Raw genomic sequence first — 16091 nt, 5'->3', positions numbered from 1 at the left:
GAGAGAGAGAGAGAGAGAGAGAGAGAGAGAGACTGCATTTCAACTGTCACAGAGGTGTACGCAGGGCGAGTTTGAAAAGTAGCTTGGTTGGAGTGTGTGTGCAGTGTGTGTGTGTGTGTTTGCGTGGTGTTGTTTGTATGTGTAGGAGAGGGGAAGAGGGAGGGGGACATGGGGAGCGTTAAATGAAGCAATTAATAAAATCATTTTCTACCCGGCTAAGGAGATAACAGCTTGGCACAGTACCACAAACCCATCAACGCAACCCCCCCTCATCTCCCCACCACTCATTTCAGCTTAAGGAAGACCCACACCGCTGCCCCTGATGGACCACTAACACACACACACACACACACACACACACACACACACACACACACACACACACACACACACACAGAGGGAGAGACAGAGGGAGAGAGGGGGAGAGAGAAAGGCATGGAGGAGCAGCAGTTGCCTGAGTTTTCTTTTCTTGTTTACAGCTGCCAACACTAGAGGGCAGTGTGTAACTTCCGTCAAACTACTGGACACACACACACACACACACACAAACTGGGAGCGAGAACACAAAGCAGCCTGCATCACTGCACACAACAAACAAAGCCAGGAGGAACAGCACCACACATACACACACACACACACACACACACACACACACACACACACACACGCACACACGCTGAGTGCACACTCATTGTCATTCCTTGCTAACATTCCTGAGAGCGCGGCAGTGGCAGCAGTAGGTCTTCTGCTAGCTCATTGTATATAAGCGCGGCGACACGTCAGCGCAGAGATGGGAACACGCTATCAGGGGTGTTTTCTCCCAGAGAACGGCCGTGAGACGCTGACAGCCGTTTAAACATGTTAGGATGGCACCGAATGATTTCTATACATCCGTGATAGCCCTTCCTTGGGTTCTTCCAAGTTTCACCAACACTCACAGGGGACACGTGTGTGAGGTAGTCTTGTCTCTAAACGTACTGTATCTGCAACGTGCTGCCGATGGGGATGGAGCACGCACAGCAGGAGACAAAGGCTACATTGAAATCACTGTTTAACCGCAGTGACTGTTATCAACCGGGTCTAGCAGTAGCTACGGGCAGACAATGGACAGAGGAAACGTTTGCAAAAGGATTGCCTTTTAAGTGTGTTGTCATTCAAGGAGAATTGTTAGGTATCATTTTTTGCCGCTGGACTCTCAAGGAGGAGCGGAGACAGTGTGAGTCAAAGACAGTTCCTCTCCTTCAGTTCAGGCTGAAGTGAAAAGTCTGGCTCCTCTTGCATCTGTCTTTTTGAAACACCTATCCACAACGCCCTTTCAGACATGGTAGGAAAAAGATGTGAAAACGCTTCAGAGATCTTTTTTTTTTTTTTTAACAAACAATCAATGTTCAAAAGAAGATGAACGCTTAGATTAGACTCACAGTTTGGGCCATATGCGCGTTTCCAAAGAAAAGCCATAACAACCTTGTTTTTATTTTTCTGACGCTCGATCACCCAACTACACCAACAGTCTACATTATCTGCTGAAATATCAACACCGACCCTCACCAAACACTGAGATTTAACATTTGACCCGTACAGATAATAAAAAACACCCGAACAACCATTCATGAGCAATGCTTTTAATTCTCCCTTTAACATTTTAAAGCACTTCTTCTTATTTATCTGCATCTTAGTCATACAAGTGACCAGGATGAACCCTGATATTAATCTTACCTTTGATAAATAAATGACTGAGAGCAGATGTCTCCCTAATTCACCACGTGCCTGCCATGTCTAAGCTTTGAACAGGTTCTCAGATTTGTCTTTGATAGCTGGGTTGCTTGTTGTTTAACGTGTAATCAAACCTAATCCTCTTGTTGTGCTTTTTGGTGTTCTCCCTGAAGAGCCACAATTACCTGCAGTAAAACACACTGCCCTTGACTTTGGATCTTTTTTTTGGCAAGAGGAGCCTTCCCAGTTTAGTAGAAAGACGCTGCCCCACCCTAACTGGTTTACAGACTTAATGGAGCGCATTAAGTTTTCGAGTACTTGACGTACGTCGTGTGGATCAGAGAATAAAGCCAACAAAGAGGGATTTTTTGGGCATTATTTGACAGGTGGATTATATAAATGTCTAAAAGAGCACATTTTATCTAATTTGTTCTTCCTTGGATGGAAGCCTAACTGTTATTTATGCAGCTTTCTCCCAGATTTAGTCTCCTTTTCGTTATTTTATAATAGAATGTCCATATATATATATATATACCTGTATGCCTTATAAAGACTGTACAGTAAAACATTTTCCTGATACATTTCGTTTCCATCTTTGGAGCAGCAGATGGGAGATGAATCCATCAACTGTCCACTATTGTCGTCAGCTGTCATTTCTGTGATCACACATCTCTGAACGCCAATAAAAAACATTTTTTGAAAGACTTTCCTGACGTCTCAGTGTCCTCTCTTCTATTTCTCCCTGTCATTAACTCTCTCTCTTTCCTCGCAGCCCCCCCTCCCTCTTCTCCCCCTTTGCTTGTCCTCCCCAGAGGGCCATGATGCAGCAGCGATGGACTTTGGCTGAGAGGAGAGGAGGATTATATACCGAATGTATAGAGATCCTCACACCAACCACATCCTTTCTCTCCCACTTCTTCCCTTTTCTCCTCCTTCCTCTGTCTTTTTAACCTAAAGCATGTCTCTCTTCATCTACCTTTCCTTTGTCTCTGCAGGACTCGATGCCCGGCTCGTCCGGTGAGCTACAGATTAGGGGAGCACACCCTCCTGCTGCACCCTCTGCCTCCATTTTTCTCCACTGTCCCTCCTTTGCCCCTCATCCCTCTCTCACAGGACTGTAGCCAATAACAGTGTTGGGGTCACCCATGTTAATTACACAGCTAGTGCAACTGGGAAAAATGTAATGCAACACACACACACATACACACAGAGCGCACGTGAACAGTTCCTACAGAACGGAGTTGGTGAGTAAGCATGTGTCACTGAAGCAGTGCGTGTGTGTGAGAGAGAGAGAGAGAGAAAATAATAGTTTCAAAGTCAAGGGAAATGGAGAGAGCAAGGAAATGTCATGGAGAAGGATGCCAGGCGTACGAAGGAGAGAGGAGAGGGAGAAGGTGGAAGCAGACCCGGAGATGAGAAATGACTAAAGCACGGAGAAAATTCCGCTTTAGCAGATACAACCCATTCACAATCCCACATCAGAAACATAATAACCATTGTCGAGTCTTTTACAAAGGTGGAAAATTCTCCCTGTCAAATGACTGACCTTACCTCCAGTGTAACTGAGAGCAGTGAGATGAGCATGTGAGTAAAATCTCAACAATACGTGGGAGGGAACGATAAAAAGGAAAAAAGGAAAAAGAAATCTGCTTCCCCTTGATCTGAATGAATAAATGAACTGCAGAAAACTCGCTAGCCTGCATTTTCAGCGGAGACCGCAACCATTAGTTCACCGGGGAGTGAATGTCAGCTACCTGAGCAGCGTGTGTGGTGTCAGCTCGAGCTGAAGTTGAAAGATGCCATATGAACACGCATTGAGATATGCTGCAGTTCTGGCAACACCGTCCGTTCGATTTAGGGAAGTCTGATGTGAAGTTTGTGAAGGTGCAGAGAACCTTTTGTCGATGTTTTTTTGTGTGTGTGTGTGTGTGTTATGCTTGTGTGTGTGTGTGTGTGTGTGTGTGTGTGTGTGTGTGTGTGTGTGTTATGCAGGCTCTCCGTTTTGGTTTTCTTTATATTTGCTTGCTTTGCTGCTCAGATTAGCTGAGCTAAGCAAAGAGAAGAGAAGAGAGCGAATATTGCGGTGTTGGAAAGAAACCATCAATCCCGCCTTTCTTCTGCCTGTCTTCCCTCTGACCATCCTGTCTGTCTGTCTGTCTGCCTGTCCGCCATGCACACAGGGTCTATTTATGGAAAGCAATGTCACTCATGCAACACCATCGGATAGCTTTCTCCCTGGCCTGCTCACTGCTCATACATCATTAACATTCTCTACGACCCCTTCACGCACGCACGCGCACACACACGCGCACACACACGCGCACACACACACGCACAAACACACACACACACACACACAGGCGGCACAGCACACGACATGCTGCCAATCAACCAGCACAAGACAACCCAGGCTTATGGCTATACAGTTCCACACTGGATGTATTTACACACCAGCCATACTAAACGTCCAATAGGACGTACATTTGTAAAACATGCTTAATCATTAATAACATATTAGAGCTGCAGCCAAACAAACTAAACATGGTAAATAATATGCGATAAATATTATTTACCATGTTTTTAAAAAGAGACATATCTTGCTCATTTTCAAGTTCGTACTTGTATTTTTGGTTTCTGCTCGATTACCTCTACATGTCTGAGTATACCTGTTTTCACCATCTGCCTTCAATGCTCTATTTTAGCGCCTGTCTCTTTAAGCCCCCCAACACAAAATAACACCTCTGATTGGTCATAGTTTTCCGGTCTTCCACATCTGCGCCATCGACATATTCACAGCGTTACTGCAGCCGGGGACTCACTGACTACACAGAGTTTAGCGGCACTTCTAGGTGACTAGGTGGGTCCAGGCAGTTCGTTCAATATCAAGGGTGTAAATACAGACAGCGCAGGCAGTGCAGTAGCATTGGGGCCCATAAGGGTTGGGGGGGCCCGTGGACAGAGAGGGCCCTACAGCAATGTGATGGGCAGAAACAGTCCCTTTGGAGCGGTTCAGAACACTTTCTACAACATGGGACCTTTAAGTGAAACAATGTACACCCTTGCCAATTAGGGGAATATCTTTCTTTATTTTAGATTATGAAAGTGTTACGAGCTTAATGTGTTCCAAATAGGGCTTGCGTGTGTGCATGTTCGTGTGTGAGAGAGAAAGGAGAGAGTGATGGAGAGAGAGACGGAGAGAGAAACAGCGTGAGAGAGACAGAGAGAGAGAGAGAGAGAGAGAGAGAGAGAGAGAGAGTGTGACCTCGTCAGCCTCCAAGAAAGCCTTCAGAGAACAGTGGTGACACGAGGAATAGTGACACAAGTAACACAAACCAGTGATAATAGCCTCGTCTCTTTAACCCAAAATAAATAAGAAAAAAAACCAACAAGCACTAATACATTCACCAAAGCAACATTTCATATTTGGGCAGATACAACGTACCAAAAAAATGCTTTTTAGGAGTCAGCTTCAGACAGAGCCCCAGGAGTTAACAACCCGAGCATGGACATATGGGACGGAGGCAGAGAGACAGAGAAGGGAACACATCTGGACAGGGATTAAGATAGCTAAAGAGGCTAAAAAAGGAGGAGGAGACAGAAGGATTGGCTTAGCGATGGCTACGGGAGGGGCTGCTGGGGGGGGCCGGTCGTGTGATGTTGTTGTGTGATGGGTGAAGGTGGGGGTGGGTGAGGGATGAAGTCAGTTAGAAAGTTCTGTTCCTTACTTGAAAGAAGCCCGGGGGCATGGGTCCTCCTGGCATGCCATCATTGGGTGGCATGTTGCCCATCACTGGACTGGGAGCAGCGGCCGCACTCTGAAAGACAAAAAAACACAAGAGACCGCAGTTTACTCCCAGTGTTCATGTTTGATGGAGCAGTAAACAGCAATCAGGTGTTCAAATAATCCCACGTTCACCGAAAATAATGGAAAGAGAGATATGGCGCGCAGAAATGATCTGCCGCAAAACGTCCAACGCTGATTACACTCACTGAATGTCGGGACACAAATGGAGCAATTACCGATTAACTGATGAAGATATGATTATTTAGTCACAGTGATAAATGAAACTATCTTGTCAAGATGCAGATAGTTTAGGGGGCACATTAAGGCTTCAGCGGGCTTCCAGTGGAGTAGTCTGTACGATGCGCTGCAACAGACAGCCAGACCAATAGATCCATTTCAGCTGAACTTGAAGACGTGAGAGCGAGGTGGAGTTATGTTTGTTTCTTTCTCCAACACAAAGGAGACAAACTATTTTCAGGTCGGCTCTTATTTGCTCGATTTCTTCTTTTTCCACGAGTCAATGTTCCAAATGGATCTGTTGGCCAACAAAAACTAAGCAAAAAAATGTGCAAATTGTACACAGACTCAGACTGAACAATAAAACTCCTGAATGTCAAAAAACAAAATCAACTTTTACTGCAACTGCTTCAAAATAAAAGCCTTCCAGCGGCATCTCCATATAGGACAGGAGCTCAAAATCTTCAATAAACGTCCCCGAGTAATTTGAGGAAGAAAGATGTTTTTTTTTAATTCATAAAAATATGCCAAACATATTTTCTTCATATATCTTTAGTTCAGGCAGAATCTGATTAAAGAGTAAATTACAAGAATAAAACTCGGATCAAGCTGACCTCGCCAGCGCTCAAAACTTTTCATACTTACAGACACATTTCATTGGGTACAAAGTATTGAGGGTCATCACCCAGTTAACTCCCGTACTTTGGTGGATTGTGTTAAATTCCTGTCAGTGTTTTGGTCCCACTTCATATTGATGAACAACGAGATGACCATTTTTTAGTACCATAATCTTGATTTACAGAGCAGCCTTTAGTCCTGCATGCAATCCCAATTTTGAATATGGCCTCCAAATACATTTCCGGCAATATTTCCTTCATCTTTTCTCTCAATTATAATGATTTTCAACATCGGGGAGAAGACAGATGTGACGCTGGCTGCTCTGGTTTCCTTCTGAGGCAGCGAGGCAGCGAGGCTGACAGGCGGTGTTTGGTCATGACTGCTTTGTCAGAGCTCGACATTCACACATGGCCGGCGCCAAAGAAAGGAAAAAAAAAAAGTTACCCAAAGAATACATATTCAATCCGAATGTGGAGCCAATTCGCGTGTAACAGGAGGATCCAACACTGTGGAGGAATATTAAGCTACAAACAGCCCTTCTTCCTCAAAGGAAATACAACAGTATTGGTTGTATGTTCAAACACTTAACATTCCTCATATTTACATTTCCCTAACAAGTGTCTTATAGTAAGAATAATGATCGTACGAGACGCAAACGTAGAAGTAGCTTGACGATGTTGCACTTCTCAAAAAAGGTCAAAACGTTAGACTTTGACACCACGGACTGCGGTTTAGTATCCTGCTTCTTTCGACAGGCAGAAACCACGACCACAGTTTTTCCCAAACCTTATCCCAGTAGTGTTAGTTACCTAAACGTAACCATATGTTAACCATGGAGGGAGGCGGCAGATCAGGAAACTGCTCATGTGGATCTTACGTCCAGATGGGAGGACTTGATGTAGAGTGTCAAAGGAACCACAGAAGCTTTTATAGTAATAACGTTGCTTTTTAAAATTTAAAATCACAAAATCTGTTAGCTAACCGAACAATCAGACTCTCCACAAAACGTACAAACACACACACACACAAACACATACACGGTGCTCTCCTTCCGCCCCTCCCCCCACTGTAACGAGAGCTTCACTCACATCCAGAGCAAACAATCCCTCCATCCCTTGGCTGACCTGCACGGCCCAGACACTAACTAACAGGCCCCGGGGCCATGAAGCCGGACACACACACACATTGGTAAGAGGGTGCGGATCTGTGGGACTCGAACAAATCATAAGAGACTTACAGAGTGTGGATGTGGACATATCCACAGGAGTCAGACACCAGCAGAGAGACACAGAGAGAGACAGACAGACCTGGCAAACAACAGAGATGGAGAGAGAGACAGCGAGATCTCTCTAAGGGTGAGGAGAGGTCGGACAGTGAAGAACAGTCTGCTAAAGATGCTTCTATAGTCCTCTGAGGTCTGTCTATGTGTGTGTGAACCGTACCACTTCCTCCAAGCCTCAACAGCAGACAAGCATGCAAGTCAAGAGTATCTACCAAATCGGAAAGCAAAGGAGCGTACAACAATGCCCCCAGCAACACAAAGTTATTCATGATAATTCAACAGTTCAGATATAAAGTTCTCACTCCCAACTTGTCAAATACAGACGCTTTCCCCTTGGTGTCTGGTACCGACGTACTGAGGCACCCTTTAGCGTCTGTATGAGAGGCTCCAGGCTTAATACCAAATCCAATGTAAACCCATCAGTCATTGTTAGATGGTCAGAACAACTGACGAAGTATAAAGAGCGAGAAAATGTGTGTTGGATGGGAGGGAGGGGAGGTTGGATGGGTCAAACAAACAAAACATTCATGAAGGACAACGCTGTTTGTGTCCCATGTGAAATGCAATCAACGTTGAGTTATTTTACCTCAGTTTTCTTATGTAACTTACATACTTAACTAAGTACTTATTTTACGCAACAAACATGCTTATTTTAACCCCAACCATGATCTTTTCCTTAACCTAACCAAATTGTTTTGTTGAGTAAGTGAACCTAAAAACTAAGTAAACCTACGTTGGAAATGTATTGTAAAAGGGACTGTATGCATGTAACGAGCAGAAACTGACCCGCGGTCACTGAAACTGTCGCTAGAGGGGTACGTAGAGCGTCATAGTCTGAAGCCTTGGGCCACTGAGCGGTATTACAACGGCAGGTTATCAAACTAGTAAAATTAACAATTGAGTCGAGTTAACCTTAACATAACCCTACTGACGTGGTGAATGTATAGTTTTCTGAAATATCTGTCAAATTAGGGCAAAAATGCTAAATAAACATCTTAAAAAGAGTCTTCCAAGACGTTTTGACACTTTGTTCCTGATAACTGAGACCCAACCCAGGACCAGAGTCAGGCTCCTACCAAATTATATTCGGTCTAATGGGGTCAGATCCCGTTGTATTGTTGCTATGTGGATCTGAGCCAACCCATTATCAGCTCTGATCACAATCATAATCACTGCAAGATTCAAAGGCGTTTTTTTTTTGAGTCAAGAAGAACGGTGTGAGCGGCGAGCTTCAGGAGGAAGAATGAAATGTTTTTGTCTCCTTCTTCAATGGCTGCTGATTGTAAGGTGGTGTCCTCTTTTTATTTGGGTTTTGGATCAAGACTAATTATCCTGGCGTGTCTTTGGATGGGGTCCGACTGTCCTCTGCTCCCTCGCAAACGGGCAGAAAATGTATTTACGCGAGTCACGGGTACGGGTGGGTTTTCCACTGGTCTGCCTCGGCTAGATCACGTCCAAATTTACACAACAAAATAAATAAGTGTGTGAAATGAGTTGAATGGAAGGAGCAACTTTGCAGGATCACCTAAAAGAAACACAGAGGGATCTCAGACTCTTCTGACCTCAGCTGGGCCCTATAAAGCGTGTCATTGTGAGCTGTTGTCGAACAATGGGACAGCAAAAACAATAGGCTAAATGCTGTATATTACACACATGCAAACGCACGGTTAACCAGGTACGGTGTATCGGAGAGCATTTTATCTACTCAGGGATCAGCAGAGAAAGAGAAAAGAAAGATGTAAACGAGAAAAGGAAGAGAGAAGGCCAGAGATGGCTGGATGAACAGCAGAGCATCTCTCAGGGAGGAGAAAGAGTGAATGGAAGTGGTGCTAGCATTTAAGTATGTGTGGCGAGTGTGTGTGCACGCGCGTGTGTCCGTGTCCGTGTGCGTGTGCGTGTGTCTCAACCAGCCAGCGAGGCTCCACAGTACTCAGGTGAAGCGGCAGCAAAAGGCCCCCTTCTCCTAGTTGCCATGACAACCCCGACCTCAGCTCCTGCTCTCCAGTGCCCATTAAAACCCTCAGGCCGTCAATCATCAGCATGGCCAGGGAGCAGAGGGAGAGAGGGAGGGAGAGAGAGAGGGAGAGCAAGAGAGAGAGAGGGAGGTAGAGGAGAAAAGAAAGAGAGAAAAAGAAAGAGATGGAGTTTAAAGCAGCCTGTGGCTTTTGATAGCAGCCCTGTGTCTCCCTCTTCTTCTCTCTCTCTCTCTCTCTCTCTCCCTCGCACCTCCATAAAAACCATCCACTAAAATCCGAGCTGCCTCTTCACGACATTATCTTCATTCATTTCAAATCAATTTTCATACAAGCTATCTTCATTCAGCATCCCATTTTAACTAATGATCCTTCCTTGTTCGCCATATAACATCTTCAGTCTTAATTCTGCAGCCATCCATACCCCCCTCCTTCATATCGGGAAAAAGAGTTTCGACACCAATGTTTTCAAAATCTAAAGCTGTCTGTCCATTTTCTTCCAGGGTGTTTGCAACCCTATATGTAAGATACTTGCACGTATGTATGTATGTATGTATGCATGTATAGGCTGACTTAGCAAAATGACAAAATGAACCACGCGATGACTACAACTGAACGTGTCTTCCTATGTGGGTAGGAGGAGAGTTAGTTAGCTGTTAGCAGCCAGTGGGAGTCCTGCGGTGTGTTTGGTTAACAGCGCTAACAGCTAATGGAACTAAGCACCCAGCAGGAACGTCAGTTAAACTGTTCAGAGGGAGCGTAAAACAGTCAACACGAAGCGTTACACAGTGAACCGCAGTTTAGCTGCACGGAGCCTGTGCAGACAGCTGCATCGAGACGCAGAACGTGAAGGTGTTTTATAATCAAGGCCATTTTATGTTAACATCAGCCACACCTACGGTGAGGACAAAGAATAGTTCATTACATGACACACGCATGGATTTGCGCCCATGCAGTCTGTACCTGATAAACAGCTAGTTTGGGCTCTAAACATTGTATTTCATGGGATAAATATAAAAAGGAAATAACAACGGCAGCATTTGACAGTGTTGAGAGTCTTGTGTATCTAGTTTACAATTTTTAGACTGAACCTGAACAAAATAGAGACAACACTGTTTGTTTCATGCTAAATACGAGCTCAGACTCAACACATATTCAAACTGTAGCAGTGGCGTACGGAAGGTACGGCAGTTTCTAGTTACTAGTTATGAAGTTTGTAAAAAATAAAAGCCAAAGGGAATCTAATTTTGGGAGCTTTGCCACCTTGTCCACCTGTTCTTTTCTCTCCGGTCTTTTCTTCCTGCCGCTTTTATGTTTGAAAGGCTTGACTGCTCACTCTGCAGATGTGATCTTGGCAGATTTTGCAGCCTAAACTGGCCACCGTATATCGTAACATGTCGTCACATGATGGAACAGAGACTTGACATTGGACAACACCCACATACCCAAGAATCATCTGTGGACACCTTTGTACACCTTTGACAAAAACACCAAGGACAATAAGAAATATACTTCATTGAATAGTTTGTTATAGACTGCTTCTGACTAATTGTAAAACTATGACAGAGGTGGGTTAGCTTTTCACAAAGCAGGCCCTCCATAAATGTTGGCCCTGCTTTGTCTAGAGGCCACCCCAACCCATGGGCCCCAGTGCAACTGCACTGCATTCTCTGTCTATATTTACACCCCTGAACTGTTGGCAGAGACATTTGAAAAGCATCTAAGAGTTTTTTTCTTTCTGAGTAAATGACAAAAATAGTAGAAACATTCCTTCTGTAGTTATCATCGTGCATGTATTTGATGATTTCCTCTAACAGAAGGGGTCTCCTCTCCTTTTGCTCCTGGTTGTGATCCTCTTTAGCTCTCTGGCGGAGGCTAGCTGGCTAGCTGGCTAGCTGGATGGCCCACAGACAGTGAGTGAGCGGCTCTATCTGTCCGGTGATCAGACCTCTGCTTCCAGGGGGTAATGGATCTGCTGTTATCTGGGTCCAGACAAGCAGGCCAACACACTGCTGCCTGCTGGCCACAACAACACTGATACCGACCTGTTAGTGCGAGTGAGTGTGTGTCGGTGAATATGTGTGTGTGCGCACAAGCCTGCGTTTCTTTCAGAAGTGTCTCAGTCTGACCTGCCTGGACTGCGACCCCCGCACACACTCGATATATCTCAAACACACAGAGAAACGCTGCAACGTGTGAACAAACGTATACAAATGCCCATACTGCCACCCTAAGACACACACACACACACACTGTCCAGTCCGCTCTTTTACCAGCTTACATTATTCACACAGGGGCTCTTTGTGTCTCTCTCATTCCTTCTGTTTATACCTGCTACATTCTCTCTTTTTCACTCTCATTCTCTGTCTGCTCCACAGCTCCACAAAAAAAGTGAATGCTACTGAAAAAAAACGGGTTCAAGCTGTTCATATAATGAAAGATAAAGAGGCCGCATTTAAATACCGCCGCCTGTGCAGGCATAAACAGGGGTGTGCACGTTCGGATGCGCTTACGCGTGAATGAACACTCCATTGCACGTTCATACATGTAGTTTATGTGACTTGCAGACTGATTTGCAGACAAACGGCCGGTTTCATCTGGTGCATCTCCTTAACCAAACCCGGAGATCCTTCTCCACACCGCTCCCAACTGTCATCGCCGTCACCCTCTTCTCCAAACTACCCCATTTGTCCTTCTGTCACAACCCTCCTTCTGCCCCTCAACTTCAAGAGCTCCAATAACTCTGTCACCGAAGTCAACTCTATAAAGATTAGCGAAGAGGCAGGAGTGTGTAAGCAGGGCTGCCGCCGGACAGACGGGTCTAATCGATGGAAGACGGAGATCTGCCGGGCTGCTCTGCCAGGAATCCGACTCCTAACCCTGCCACCTGGAAACGCCGTCCACGGCAGGAGCCATGCGTACACGTACACACACACACACACACACACACACACACACACACACACACACACATCATGCCATTGGCTTCCCATAGCTGCATGTCAATCAGGTGAATTAATTACCGGTAAACAAATCTGCCTGGGATCCCCCAACAGAACACACACAAACATAAACAAACATACACACACACACACACACACACATAACCCTCCTCCTCGCACCGCCTCTGTCTCCCAAGCATCTCGTCCCAGCATCAGGGCCCCAGGAGCCTGGAGCTGCCTCCCAGCTACCCAGGCACTGCTCGGAGCTGGAGGCCCAGAGGGAAGGCGCCGTGGCTGGGGGACGTCGCCCGGCTCTCCCCCCGCTGCCCTGGAGCACCTGCCTTAACTCCCGCTGCTGCCTCTCAGGCTAACCAATCAACCTATGGCAATTCACACACACACACTACCTGACAGGAAAGACAACACACACTCTGGAGTGTAGATGGCATAAACACACACATTTGTGCACACAGACACCTGAAAAATGGATCTGAGATGAAAAAAGAAATGCAGACAGACAATTCTGCCTCCTGTAAACATGATATTGATGTGGTGACTGTCTGTGGGCTGGATGGCAGCTGACAGAATGAAGGGAGGGATCCATTCCACACGACACACAAAACAACCGGAAATAAATAAATAACGCACTGAGAAATAGAGAAATAGAATAGAATTAAGAATAGTTTTAGAACGGTTTATTATAACTTGTGTCATATTTTCATAGTTTTGCTCATCATTTCTATTGGAAATCACAACATTTCCCGAACAGAGTTCATTGCTGAGATCTGGGAATCTGATGGAGTAAGAAACGTGAGCAGTACCTACAGTACTTTCAACAGATCAGAGACAACCTCTCTGATCATCTGACCAATCATTTCAGCCTCACTTCCATAGTTCCAGAGCTCACTGGTAGGACTGGGTAATATGGAGAAAATATCACAATATTTTTGACCAAATACCTCAATATTGATATTGCAAGAATAATGGTGCTTTTAAAACTGAGAGGCATTCCCAAGGAGGGTTTAACGAAATCTTACTTGGAGCTAAACTATAAGCTAAACGAAAGTGACTCAAACATGCACAAACTGAGTGAAACATTTATTGATGTAAAGTAATTTAGTAGCTGGACTCCTGACACACACACACGCATGCACGCACACGCACACACACACACACACACACCTCGAAGCCTTTATTGGCGGTGTCGGTAGTTAATGACCAAAGGTTGGCGATGGCCTGCTGCTCGCTCTGGTGACCCTTTCTAACACAGGTCCCCCCTGCTGGCACTGCTCTTTAATTACACACATACACACACGCACACACACGTACACAAGTGCACGTATACACACTGATATGCAGCCCCCGCCTCCTCTGCCCGTGGCCTTTCACTCCCTCATTAGGCAGTTGGTGTTGGGTGGAAAGCCACCAGAGAACCAGTGTGTGTGTTTGTGCCACACACACACACACACACACACACACACACACACACACACACACACTTTGAATGAAAGAGGCTTCCACATGCACTCAAAGCTACATGCCTAATTGAAGATTATTAATGCTGCTAATTAGGGAATAATAGAATGCTTGGAGACAAAACCTAATGTGAACACTGGCAGAAGAATGAAAGGTGTTTAAGCGTTTGTAAGAGACAGGAGAGAGGGAGTTAGGTAAAAGGATTTTATCATGCTCTATATCACTCCTGTCCTTTTGAAATAACTGGCTGGTGTCACGCCACCACAACTCTTATTCACGAGGAAGTGTGCATCCGGCGGGGCGCCAGTCACCGCTCAGCTCCGCAGGTCACAGAGGGCTGCAGATCAGGACGGAGCAGGTAGATCATCCCCTGAAAGGCCACTTCACAGGTAACGGCAGGCACGCTTAAACACTTTTGACACTGTTACAAAGCTGTACAGCATGATGCGTGTTGCAATTTCTGGGTCCATTTCATTGTTTTCTTCTTCTGGGACAAATGTCAATAAATATTCCCCGGTGTAAAACATCTGCAGTCGGTTCTCGTGTCAGTACCTCAAAATCAAAGAACCAACGTGCAACAATCGCACCAATCCATTTAAAAAAGAGGCACAGATAAACATCTGATCAGCCTCCGTAGAGCAGAATGCAACCAGCCAAAAGACATATCGCATGTTGCCAACCAGGTGAGATGCTCACTATTTTCAGCCACAAAACCTCAACCTCCCTCAATGCTTTCATTGTCACTTTTTACTCTTTCCACCTACATGTGGTGAAAAGAAACAACCCACAACAGGTTCACAGCCGCTGCCTTGAGCTTCATAGAATAGAATTCTAGGAAAAAACTTAAAGGTATGTAAATTATAAAAACTTCATCACCAAAACTCCAGGAATCTAGTGAAGCTCTCAGAGTGATGATAAAGATCCTACAGTGGTGAAGCATCAACACGTACTCTACGTGAGCACACACATGCGCACACTCTAAAGTGCATTGGCACATTGCTGCACTATACACAATGACATTTAGCGAGCAATACCAAGTGGCATTTACATATCTGCAAACTTATATATTTGCTGTGGGTTCAGACATCTACATTCATGTTCTTACATCCTACAAAATGTTTTCACTCGATTGCAAAGACAAAGTTATGGATGTTATACGTACATTGTGTTTGCTAGGGTCCCGTCTCAACAACTTTACATATAAACGAATATTTCTTGAAAGATTGTGGGTATGTTGGTATGTCACCCATCGTTGCTTATTGAGTGGTTGAATGGCCACTATGGTATCATGTCCGTTCATTTCTGCTGCAGTTTTAACCTACAGACTCACTTTCACACTTGCTACTGTTGGAACAGTTGCAGCTCAAACTTTGCCAAGATTTAATAATATAATATAACACTTTATCAGCCAGACCTCCTACGGGACTATTAAAAATGAAAAGAGTCTCTGGCAACCTTGTTAGCAATATCTACCTCCTCCTTATTCTTTGGCATTCTTTCATATTCTCCCGCTCACTCCTTTTTCTTTTTTGCTCTCTCGCTCTCTTTTTTTCTCATGTTGTGCTCACACAACTGGATTTATATTTCTGCAGAAGCTGAGAAGGTGCGAGATGAAAAGGAGAGGGAAGTGGAGGTACCGTATACGGTGCGCAGCCAGCCGGGGAGCTACAGTCGGGCTGTACACATTCCATAGTGCCTAAAGCAACATGGCGGACCGCAAAGCTGTTGCCAGACATCTTTAGAAACATTTAAATAATTACCAAATATTACACTGAATAATGTTGTAATAGCAAAAATGAGCTCAGTAACCACTGTGTGCACAGAATTAGAGAAATATTGAGGGAAAAAATGTCCAGTTGCAGCCTCACTTTATTCTGCTCTACGATAATAATTCATGCACATTCGACATTCATACCAAAATTCTAACCCGTGTGTGTCCGACACTTATGTTTAGCGATCAACAGAAACAGACAAGACATTTAAAACCATCTCATGCCAGTCTGAAGCACTCACCCCATTTCTATTTTAGAGGATACGTCTGTCTGTCTGTCTGTCTGTCTGTCTGT

At 44.9% G+C, this 16091-nt stretch overlaps 1 protein-coding gene across 2 annotated transcripts in view; it reads right to left on the bottom strand.

Moving 5' to 3' along the window:
- Nucleotides 1-16091, bottom strand: part of ssbp4 (single stranded DNA binding protein 4) — an 85739-nt gene that overhangs the window by 20355 nt on the left and 49293 nt on the right. For both annotated transcript variants that reach the window (XM_031864378.1, XM_031864380.1), the window contains exon 5: nucleotides 5439-5528. In XM_031864378.1, coding sequence (XP_031720238.1) covers nucleotides 5439-5528 — 90 coding nt within the window. The remainder of the gene's footprint in view (nucleotides 1-5438; nucleotides 5529-16091) is intronic.

The sequence above is a fragment of the Anarrhichthys ocellatus genome, unplaced genomic scaffold (genome assembly GCF_004355925.1).
Source record: "Anarrhichthys ocellatus isolate YVR2014 unplaced genomic scaffold, GSC_Weel_1.0 scaffold30, whole genome shotgun sequence".
NCBI classification, from domain to species: Eukaryota; Metazoa; Chordata; class Actinopteri; order Perciformes; family Anarhichadidae; genus Anarrhichthys; species Anarrhichthys ocellatus.
Note: the sequence above shows the minus strand (reverse complement) of the source record. Positions and strands in the feature narration are given on the sequence as shown.